This window comes from Mastacembelus armatus, chromosome 10 (assembly GCF_900324485.2).
Source record: "Mastacembelus armatus chromosome 10, fMasArm1.2, whole genome shotgun sequence".
Classification (NCBI taxonomy): Eukaryota; Metazoa; Chordata; class Actinopteri; order Synbranchiformes; family Mastacembelidae; genus Mastacembelus; species Mastacembelus armatus.
In genome coordinates this window covers 23,745,722-23,756,187 of record NC_046642.1, presented here as the reverse complement: position 1 = coordinate 23,756,187, position 10,466 = coordinate 23,745,722, and the positions used below count along the sequence as shown (strand labels likewise).

Here is a 10,466-nt window from a genome sequence, read left to right as displayed (position 1 = left end):
TTGTGTATTGTATAACATTCCATTGTATAACAATTGATGAAAGTAGTTTAACTGTAATCTAAAAAAAATACAGGCCATTGTTCATCCCAAAATACTTTAGGAGACTAGTAATCTATTCAAATTTATTAATCCACAATCAAAAGAATCAAAGCAGTCTTTTTACTTCAAAACTGACATATACAGTGGTTATATTACTAATTAAGACATTGATATTAAATAATTCAATGGACAACATTAAGTGTTTTCTTGTTTTATTTCTTCATTTGTAGGTATAAGTATACTACTCCCTAAACAATATCCTTGTTATTTTATGTCATAGCATTTAGAGCGTTTTACCAAAACTTGCTGTTGTGTAAGATACTATTCTTTGTTCCATTAATGTAATATCATTTGGTTATTTTAATTCTTCATGATACCGAAACAATTAATAATATTTAATCAAATCTCCATTGCTGAGTGCAGCGCACCCTATTTCATTGGATCTTATAAGATGTCGTGCTGCTTTTACAACACATTATTGTTTTTAAAAAGCATTTATAGCTTCTGTTACAGCCATAGTCATGATAATCATGGTAATAGCTCCTTTCACCACTGTTTCTGGCACAGACACTAACATCAGATTTCCCTTTTCCCCACCAAAATAGACCTGTGTGTGTGCTTCCTACTTCCCCTTGAAACAGGCAAATGTTTCACAAGTCCTGACAATACAGACACACAATCACAAGCTCTTACATGTATGTCGCTATCTTTTCTCTATGTTAACATTTTAATTTGCACATTTTGAGGTCTGGTTGATTGAATTTTTGTCTATTCTTAGCCATATTTCTAGTGCTTAGTTACTACATTTGTGTTCCATCAAATACAATCTAACAATAAAATTTAAGGAGAGTTTAAGATGATCATAAAATAAGATCAACAGTATGATTTAATGTGCTTTTAAGTGTATTATCATGTTTTACAAACTAAAACCATGACAGCACTCTTTGCCAAGCTCTTTCTGCCCAAAAGCAATAGTTTGATATCTTCTGGTGTCTGATCTAGGAAGGTGGACTGTGATTCACAGCATTGGGGTCATCAATGGGATCCATTTTGAAGTCAGTGGGTCGAAGCTTCATGATGCTGGTCTTCAGGGAGTACCACCATCCTCTCCAAGTGTACCAAACCACACCATTATCTGTCAATGCACTGTAGTGACCATTGGGGTAGTACATGCCATTAAGATGGGCTGAGTGACACCTGGGGAAAGAGACAGGAAAGAAAATAATTATTATTTTTAATGTGATTGTTATTGTTGTGTATATGTTTGCATAGAGGTGCATATTCTGGTGGAAAGTCAGAGCCTATTCAGGAAAAGGCATACTTGTTGAACCACCAGCCTCCTTTGTCTTCCTGGGCACAGTTTCCTTTGTAGTTATCGTTGTCAAGATCATAGGTGCTGAATTTCATACCCTGATGGCTGGCCCACTCTGACACACCAAGCTGAAACCTCCCTGATAGAGCATCTCCAGCTGTACCAACATATGCTCCAAATGTAAGTCGGTAGTGGTCCTGCAGAAAGAGACACATGAAGAACTGGTCATCTTAGCATTGATAAAACCCTAAAGGAATAGTTCAACATATTAGGAAAGTCCCTTTAAATTGTTAGATTTGGATATCAACACAACTCTTACATCTGTAGTTATGTGAAGCTCCAGGCAGTCAGTGGGCCAACTGAAGTTGTTGTAAAAACACGAGAACACACATTCTAAGCTACCCCCACACCCCACCAGTTTCCAGGTGTAAGGGAGGGTACGGTGGCGCCACCTTTAAAACAGAATTCCCTCTGTACAACCAGTGTTTGGGTTGTTTGTTTGTTTGGCTGCTGTATAAACATTTATTTTAATGTTTCTCCTTTCAAAACCACAAGTTGTTGTTTTAACATATTGTTCTAAAGGTAGAACCAGTTCAAAGGTCCTGGTAACATATATGGATTGTGACATGATAGCCAGTCTTTAAGCTAAGATAAAACAAGCTAAGCTAACCAGCAGCTCAATGTAGACACAAAGGTTATATAGATCTTCTAGTGTATCTCTTCGGCATCGGCACCTTTTCATCTGCCACCTTGAAGTTCTTGTACTCGGCATAGCGCTGGTTACCATCAAAGTCTTCCATGTCAATCCTCAAAGAATAATTCCCTGGAACAGATGGATAAACAATAAAACCCAAAAAAACCCCACATCAGCACAGAAATACAGATATTTAACACCACTTTTATTTAAAGCAAAAACAAGATACTAAGCATGTAGCATACAGCATGTTTGTCAGAGATTTTTTGCTGAAAACAATTTTCTGCTGCAGGTGGAAATGTTTTTCATAAGAACAGCAAGAGTAAAAAAAAGTGTGGCTCTGAAAGCCAAAAAACAATGAGCTAAAAGACACTAAAATGCTTGGTATAGCTGAGAGGAACTGGACAGTAGGGTGATAATCCCCTGTATCAATGTGAGCGATCCTTTTTTCATTGCGTGTAGTAATTTGTCAGAACAATGAAACTGACTGGTGCATCTTTAAAGGACAACATTTAGTAAGTGGCTTCTAGAGAAGTACTGACCTTGTGCAGTGATGTAATGCAGGTTGTCATTTCCGAGCCAAAACTCTGCATTCGTGTCTCCAAAGCCAGCTTTATATTCCGCCCATGACCTAACAGACAGATAAATAGATTGATACATAGCATACATTACTTTTTATACAACTTCATTGTTTTCCACCACTAGCTATCTTCACTTCATACAGACCTATAAAATGTCTCTGCTCCATTGATCCGTCTCTGAATGACAGTCCAACCACCTTCTTCACTCATATCGCAGTAGACTCTGAATGGAGAAGAGCTGCCATGGGGTCTGATTCTGTAGAAACCACTGGATTTGAAGCCAGAACTGAAGAGCTGGGCACAATCTAACGTGCACACACACACACACACACACGCACAAATATATGCTGTCTGTATCTGGTACATTATCTGGTTCCATGTTATTTGAAACCTGATAAAAATATATTTTCAAATGCTGTTTTCCAGTACTACTTCACTGACCAGTGTACTGGTTGTCCTGGCTCTGCTCCACTCTGGCACCGTTCTTGTTGCCGGGTTGGTTTAGCAGTCGTAATCTGTGAAGAAGGAGTTCTTGTTTCTGTAGCTGGTCCTTTAAACGGTGCTCCTGTTCCTGCAGACGAGTTATCTCCTCATGGCAATTATCTGATGCCTACACACAGGCACAAACATTTTTGTGAGGACTTCATTTATATTCCCTCTTTCTGGGATAAAACATGCATAAAGTGCAATTTGCAATTCACACCTCACAGGTAATGAATTACAAGAAAATTTAGAGAAACAAAAATTAACCTGCAAGAGCCGTATGCAACACAGGCATCACACCACAACACCACAATTTTTAAAATTATGACAGGGGTACACAGATTCACACAGTGTCACACAACTGCACCAGGATGGTCAATAGATGTCACCTAGCGAGTGTATTTAGAAACTGAGCTAGGACATTGATGGAATTAGTCCTGCAATATTTGAAACACTGTAATATCTCTCAAGATCTTGCTATAGCTAAATATAGTTAATATGATTATTAAACTAACTTAAATTTAGCAAAGTACACATGTAATCATCTACAGAGTCTGCCATACATTAAGACAGAGAATTGTAACAATCTTCCAATATGTGAAAAAATACAAACAAAAACATTTGCACTGATCTACTGTAAGTGCATAAAAATAGTTGTCATGTCATGTCATTTTGTGGCTTAGTACTTAAATGTGTGTTATATATGAATGCAAAGGGTTAGGGTTAATTTGTTTTTTGCAGTACTTACACAGAAAGACTGGAAGCATGCTGTGATGACCATCAGTCCAGTGAGCAGCAGCAGCAGGCTTCCCATCTTCTTAAGACACCATAACACTAACTAGACAGAAGTCCAAAAAACCAAGGAGGCTTCTACCTCTCAGAGTTCAGTTGTATTTGTGTGATTTTTTTCCCTCTGGCAATGATAGCCTTTCAGCACACCTGGGGCACACACAAGCCCGTGGCCAAGAAGAACCAGAAACTGATGAAATACTTGATTCTCTGTGGTCATAAAATATACAAAGTATGCAGGGAAGGAGTGGAACAGATGCACGTCTGCCAAAACCAGCACAACTTTTGGGAAAACATCTTTCTATGGTCTTATGTAATAGAACAGGGCAGGAACAGATACAAAATATACTCTAGGTATTACTTTGTCATGGTTATGTAAACAAATAATCATACCATGCAAACATGCATTTTATTAGAGGAGACAATACGAAAAGTGCACCATTGTGTCCACAAATCTTTCTGTCACATATAGCTCATATTTCAATAAACACATTTAACCCCTGTCTTGCCAAAAGTATGATGAGAATATTGATGCCACTCTATCACTGCTGTGACTATACACTAAGCTACAACTGAAAACAACTGAAAATAGTGAAAACCGTTGAAGTGATGACCGGGATGGCTTTTGTATTTTTAAATTAAAAATGATGTTTTAGATTATTATACTAGTATACTATTATTTTCTACTATTATAGATGTGATGAATGATTTCATCTTAATATTTAAAACACAGATATGTTGCTACAGCCAATATCTTAGATTAGCAAAAAGGCATGACTCACAGATGCAAGTAGCTCAAAACAAAATGATGCACAAAATCAATTGTAACTGTTCCAACTTGTTTTAATTACAGTTCAGGTTTTGTGTAGAATAGAAAAACAAAATACAACTTTATAATTAATGAGTTTTAAATGTATGAGTAGTGTCTCATACTTTCATACCAACAGATGGTTCCCCTGTTTCCAGACTTTTCCAGGGTTAAGAAAAGGTTAAACTAACTGACTGTAGCTTCACTTTTACTGTATAAACATGGTTCATTACAATAGAAACTTGGCATTAATTGTAAATCTAGATGTGTCATTTCTGTTTTGTCAGCACAAAATCCAAATCAACTGCAATCAATAAAGACAAGGATAGAGAAAATCCAACATAATAGTAAATAGAAAAGATATACAGAGATATGCTGTATTATGTTATGCAATCTACAGTATATACAGTATGGATGCCTCGATAAGATCTGGAATCTGTTAATAAGAACAACAAAATTCCTCTCTGACGAAGTCATCACTGATTTTGCTAAAAAAAAGACTAAAGTGAGATGGAGAAGTAGTGTTGTGCACGTGTCTAGTGCTGTACCCTGAAAACTGTTGGAGAGTTGCGATGTTTTATTACAACTCTGTCTGTAATACTCTCCGTGGAGAATAATAAAAGATTTCTCACTCATGGCAACATTTAGAAATACATATTTTTTTTGTTTTATAAATCATCAAAACCTGACCACACTGATAGTTTAGGGAAGTAATGTCATTCCTTAGGCTTTGTTGTATTATATGATGTTAGTTTCACTCAGTAATCAGTACAATTGGCAAACATTGTTCAGCATCAGCTTCCTGTGATTTGATAGGATGTCCACTCCTGAGATCACTGAACTGAACATTGATCCTAGACACACAAAAACAGAAACATTCACATCACCCACTGTTACATAGGCACTACTATAAGAGCACATCTCCATGTTCAGAAATCAGGCATTCGGGCAGTCAAAGTTCAACAGACTTAATCATAACTGGTCAAACCATTTTTGCCTCAAACAAGCTTCCTGGTATCTAGAGATAAGGAGGAATTTTTGACCAGTTGAACGGGGTGCTGCAGTGGTTGGCATGATCACCTTGCTGCAAGAAGCTTCTGGATTGGAACCTTCCAGCTGACCTTTCTGTGTATATTTTAAATGGACAACCACCCTGACATTATCTACCAAACAGAGTGTTTTAGCATTATGCAAGATGATCTATGACCTCTTTACCAGACCATTTGGTTCAAACTCTACTCTGGCTTGCAAGAACAATGCCAGAACATTTCTCAAACTGTGATCATGAGTTATTTATAAAACAAGCTGTTCCTTTTTAAACCTGTTCACTTCAGTTGTACATGCTGTGTATTCCTGTTATAGGGTCAGAAACCTGCTAATGCTTACTATCTGCACCACTGTGTAAATAAAACATCATGCTATGGGTGGCACTATACTCTCTGTGATACACTGCATTTGCACCTTGAGATTCAACATAATGCCATTCACATTATTATCAGCAGAACATTGTCTACTGAGTCTTACCTTCAGGTTGAAGTCATTCTTGAGTGTCTCTCCGTCTTTTTACAGTTTTACCAGCTTTTTCTGAACACAGAAGACAATAAAGAAGGGTTACGATGGAACAATTACTGCCAATAATAAAATTACTGATACCACCACCATCACTACTGCCTACCATCTGAAGAACTACAATTACTAATATACATCCTTTCATTATCTACCACTTATCCTGACATATCCAGGGTCATAGTGGGCTGAAGCCAGTCCCAGCTGGCAAATGGGACAGATCACCTATCATAGAGTTGACACAGAGACAGACACACTCACATTCACACCTACAGGTAATTTTGCTGATAATTAACCTGACCACACACTGCATGTGTTCAGGACTCTAGGCTGAAGCTGGAGTACTCAGCGAAAACCCAGACAGGGAGAACATTTAAACTCCACACAGAAAGGCCCCAGGGTTAAACAAGATTTGAACCAATAACTTTCTTGCTGTGAGATGACAGCCCAAACCACCACACCACCGTGCTGCCCTATAGTTACTACCTCTAATACTACTTCTTCTAATAATCTAGAAATAAAACATTACCTTTGATATCCAGTGTTTCTGTCACCTTTGAGAACTGTGGATCATCTGGTTGAACATCGTCAGACTTCTTATAGTAATATTGTTGATCAGGGGGCCCAAACCTCTATATGGAACCACACATAGCATCATCACAGTTTGTTCTCTTGTAGCTGCATGCTTGTCAAAGCTAGAGGACCGAACCAGACTGATGCATTAGGCATGCTGACATAAAGAACCTAATGTACCTTGTCAGGCCACATGAAGCTTATGAAGAGAATGATGGGAAGTCCAACAGCGAAGACATAGACACTCCAAAGCCAAGGACGCTGATGGGTGGCCAATAGGAGGGTCTCTATGATACCCAGCTAGAATACACATATACAGGTACTGTAGTTGTTACAGTATAATGTAACCTAATTTATATACACAAGTATCAATGTCAAGAAGCAAAAAATGGTGTGAAGGTCAAAGAGCAATGTCTTAAAATCAACATTATGACCACTAATAATTCTGTGAAAGTAAGCTCTAGAAAAAGACTAGATTGAAAAATATAAAGGACAGAAAACAGTGAATTAAGAAGAAAAGAGACATCACTCAGATCATAAAAAGCTACAGGGCCATAATGACAGTAGGAGTCATTTCATCTGTCATTTGACTATGCAGAGCGTAGACTGAAGTACTAGAACCAGGTGCTGCTTCTGGGGGAAGCATAGTTTTTAACATCAACATGTAATGTCTGCCTACAGGAAACATTTGGAATCCCTGGTTTATGAAATCTGTGAGGGAAGAGTAAGGAAACATGTTACTGTGTTTGGCTTTATTTCAATTTATACACTCCTATTTATAATTTATGGAAAGATAACAAGTCAACTTCCCCCCCATGTGTCACATCCACACACACATTACTGCTGACCATGTTGGATATCATCTGATGAGACTTCCCTCAGGCAAGTCCTCAGGCTCTGATGGTGTGAGCCTCAGGGTCCTCAAAGCCCGTGCCCCTCAGCTATGTGGTGTGTTTCAATATATTTTCAGTCTTCAGAGGGTCCCCGTACTGTGGAAGACATCATGCCTTGTTCCTCTGCCACCACATCCCAGAGCCTCCAATGACTACACACCCATAGCACTGACATCACACATCATGAAGACTCTGGAGAGACTCATCCTAAATCAGCTCCAGCCCATGGTCAGACTACGATTAGACCCACGACAGTTCACCTATCAGCTCCCACTAGGAGTTGAGGACATCATCACCTAATCGTCTGCTAAATCAATCGTGTCTACACCCAGCATTATCTTTGAGCAGAGTGAGGGTCAGGTTTTTTTTCCAGCATGTTCAACACTATCAGCTCTGCCCTACCGGAAGAAAAACTGGCAGCAATGCAGATGGATGTCCCCTTGTGTCCTGGATTGTGGATTACATGACTGGCAGACCACAGTACGTGTGTCTGCAGCACTGTATGTGAGACAGAGTGATCAGCAACACTGTGGTGCTGCAGGAGACTGTCCTCTTCACCCTCTAAACCATGGACTTCAGCTTCTGCTCAGTGACCTGAAGACTCAGTCTGGGTTCAGGAGGCAGACACTCTCTGTACTTTTAAGGCTAGACTTAAAACCTTCCTCTTTGACAAAGCATATAGTTAGGGCTGGCTTCAGGCAACCCTGAACCATCCCTTAGTTATGCTGCTATAGGCCTAGACTGTCCGAAGACCATCGGTGCACCGAGCTCCCCTACCCCTCCCCTCCCTTCCCTTCCCCGCTCTTCCTCTTCTCCCCCCTCACATGTATATTCCACCATTGAATGTCACTAACCTTGTGCTCTCTCCCTCTCTCTTTCTCTCTCTCTGTACCTTTTGCAGGTGTCCCTGGTCCTGGAGCTGTATATCGCTGATGTGCAGTTACTGGTCCCACCAACCTGCAGTGTCTATTTGTTGTTTATTGTTGCTGTTCTTTTCTCTCCCCTCTATCCACTCACCCCAACCGGTCGCAGCAGATGGCCGCCTGAACTGATTGACAACTCTTCACACCTTGCTCAGCCACAGAAGCACATTCAGCCAGAGACTCATTCCCCCACGATGCAACACAGAGCCACAGGAATTCGTTCCTGCTGATGGTCATCAAACTGTTCAACTCCTCCCTCTGAAAATCAATCTGTATCAAATCTGTCTATTTTTGAGGCTGTACATAATTTCAATCTGCTTTATCAACCTTATTCTCATTTTTAATTTTACTTTCCTTTTGTACCTTATATGGTGTGGTATGGAGCACGGGAACAAAAAACTTCCTGCAAGGGATTAATAAAGTATTCAGATTCTGATAACTTTGGGAAGCTCATAATAGACTAAGGTTTTAATTGTCATAACAGACTGTCACACTGTTTGTTTCAAACTTCTCTGGAATTAAAATTCTAATTATATACAGCTTCTGTTGCATGCAATAATTAAGCAAATTATTGCAAATTAACTTTCTGATTAATGACATTAAAATATATTTCAGTTCTATCAATACAATTCAGAACCATAAAGATTCAAAATCATCCATCCATCATCTATACCCACTTATTCCTAACCAGGGTCACAGGGATCTGCTGGAGCCTATCCCAGCTCTCTTTGGGTGAAAGGCAGGGGTACACCCTGGACAGGTCACCAGTCTATCACAGGGCGAGATTCAAGATCAAACCTTTAAAAACCTTTGGCATGTCTGTGTACCATTGTCCAGTGTCTGTACATTGATTTTCATAAGTGGCTATATGTCTATGTGTACTTCTGTTCCCATGGATAAAGATTCAGAAAAGGGGAAAATGTTATCCCTGCTAACAATGATTAAGAGATTAGGTTTATTGAAACCAGTCTTACCTGGCCTGCAGCACACACTGGCGTCACAGTGGCTACCAGTGTCACGTACAGCAACACAAAGCTGATATCCATCTTTGAAACAAAGCCAAACACAAAATGTCCAGACACACACAGGAAGAGTCAATATATTGTACATGTACACATGCACACACATGAAATGCACTCAGATAAGCCTGTGGCCAAGAGAAGGACAAATCCAGATATTGTCTGAGAAACAAAAACTGCAAAGGAGGAAAAGAAATGCACAGAGGACAAGAGGACAAAAGAGAGAGGAGACAAAGAAAAAGAAAGAAGTGATAGCAAAGAGGACAACAGAGGAAGCAGAAGACCAAATGTTGTTTCTACCTTTCTAACAGTAATTTCTGACGGTTTCCACATGCTCCTCTAAAGTCACTTCCTGAAATCTTTCAGTCAAGCGATGGTGGACTTTGGTCCAAGTTCACCTGCTGACATGCTGCTGAGTTTGCAGTAAGTTAATAACATACATGTACACACACACACGTGCACGACCACACATACTCACTTAGCTGTGTACATGTGTACCAAGCAAATGAACTGAACGCAATCATCACCATCAGAATAAATGACCAGTGTTAGCTGAGTGTTAAATAGCACTTTATTAATAAAGCTGATAAGATGATAAGTGACAGAGTAGTATTTTGAACAAGTTGAACAAGAAGTAAAAAGCATTAAAAATTATTTCAAGTCAGGAGGATTTTTAAAAAAGTTTCCATTTTTAAAAATCCTTGGCAAAGGAAAATATTACGGCAATCCATACTTTTAAAAAGAGTACATAAATTGCTTTTGTAGTTTTGTCTGAATTCATTAGTG

At 39.1% G+C, this 10,466-nt stretch overlaps 2 protein-coding genes across 2 annotated transcripts; both read right to left on the bottom strand.

Annotated features, from left to right (window-relative positions):
• Positions 1-234: 234 nt before the first annotated feature.
• On the bottom strand, positions 235-4,070 carry fgl1 (fibrinogen-like 1). The gene is made up of 7 exons (XM_026329629.1): positions 3,858-4,070; positions 3,068-3,236; positions 2,772-2,931; positions 2,588-2,676; positions 2,086-2,174; positions 1,361-1,548; positions 235-1,236 (listed from the first exon to the last, which is right to left on the bottom strand). The coding sequence occupies exons 1-7, from the start codon at positions 3,921-3,923 to the stop codon at positions 1,038-1,040; spliced, it is 960 nt and encodes a 319-aa protein (XP_026185414.1). The 5' UTR covers positions 3,924-4,070; the 3' UTR covers positions 235-1,037.
• Positions 4,071-4,723: 653 nt separating this feature from the next.
• On the bottom strand, positions 4,724-10,094 carry LOC113144029 (calmegin-like). The gene is made up of 6 exons (XM_026329691.1): positions 9,981-10,094; positions 9,636-9,707; positions 7,026-7,145; positions 6,802-6,904; positions 6,231-6,290; positions 4,724-5,560 (listed from the first exon to the last, which is right to left on the bottom strand). The coding sequence occupies exons 1-5, from the start codon at positions 10,011-10,013 to the stop codon at positions 6,244-6,246; spliced, it is 375 nt and encodes a 124-aa protein (XP_026185476.1). The 5' UTR covers positions 10,014-10,094; the 3' UTR covers positions 4,724-5,560; positions 6,231-6,243.
• Between the last annotated feature and the right edge of the window lie 372 nt (positions 10,095-10,466).

Bases quoted from the DNA above. Each gene is read 5' to 3' on its own strand.
- fgl1 (XM_026329629.1), bottom strand. From the start codon at position 3,923: ATGGGAAGCCTGCTGCTGCTGCTCACTGGACTGATGGTCATCACAGCA. The intron at 3,237-3,857 runs GTAAGTACTGCA...GCCTGTGTGTAG, and splicing joins CATGCTTCCAGTCTTTCTGT to GCATCAGATAATTGCCATGA. The intron at 2,932-3,067 runs GTCAGTGAAGTA...TGTGCACGTTAG, and splicing joins CCAGGACAACCAGTACACTG to ATTGTGCCCAGCTCTTCAGT.
- LOC113144029 (XM_026329691.1), bottom strand. From the start codon at position 10,013: ATGTGGAAACCGTCAGAAATTACTGTTAGAAAG. The intron at 9,708-9,980 runs GTAGAAACAACA...TTTGTTTCAAAG, and splicing joins CAGAAATTACTGTTAGAAAG to ATGGATATCAGCTTTGTGTT. The intron at 6,905-7,025 runs GTACATTAGGTT...GGTTCCATATAG, and splicing joins GCTTCATGTGGCCTGACAAG to AGGTTTGGGCCCCCTGATCA.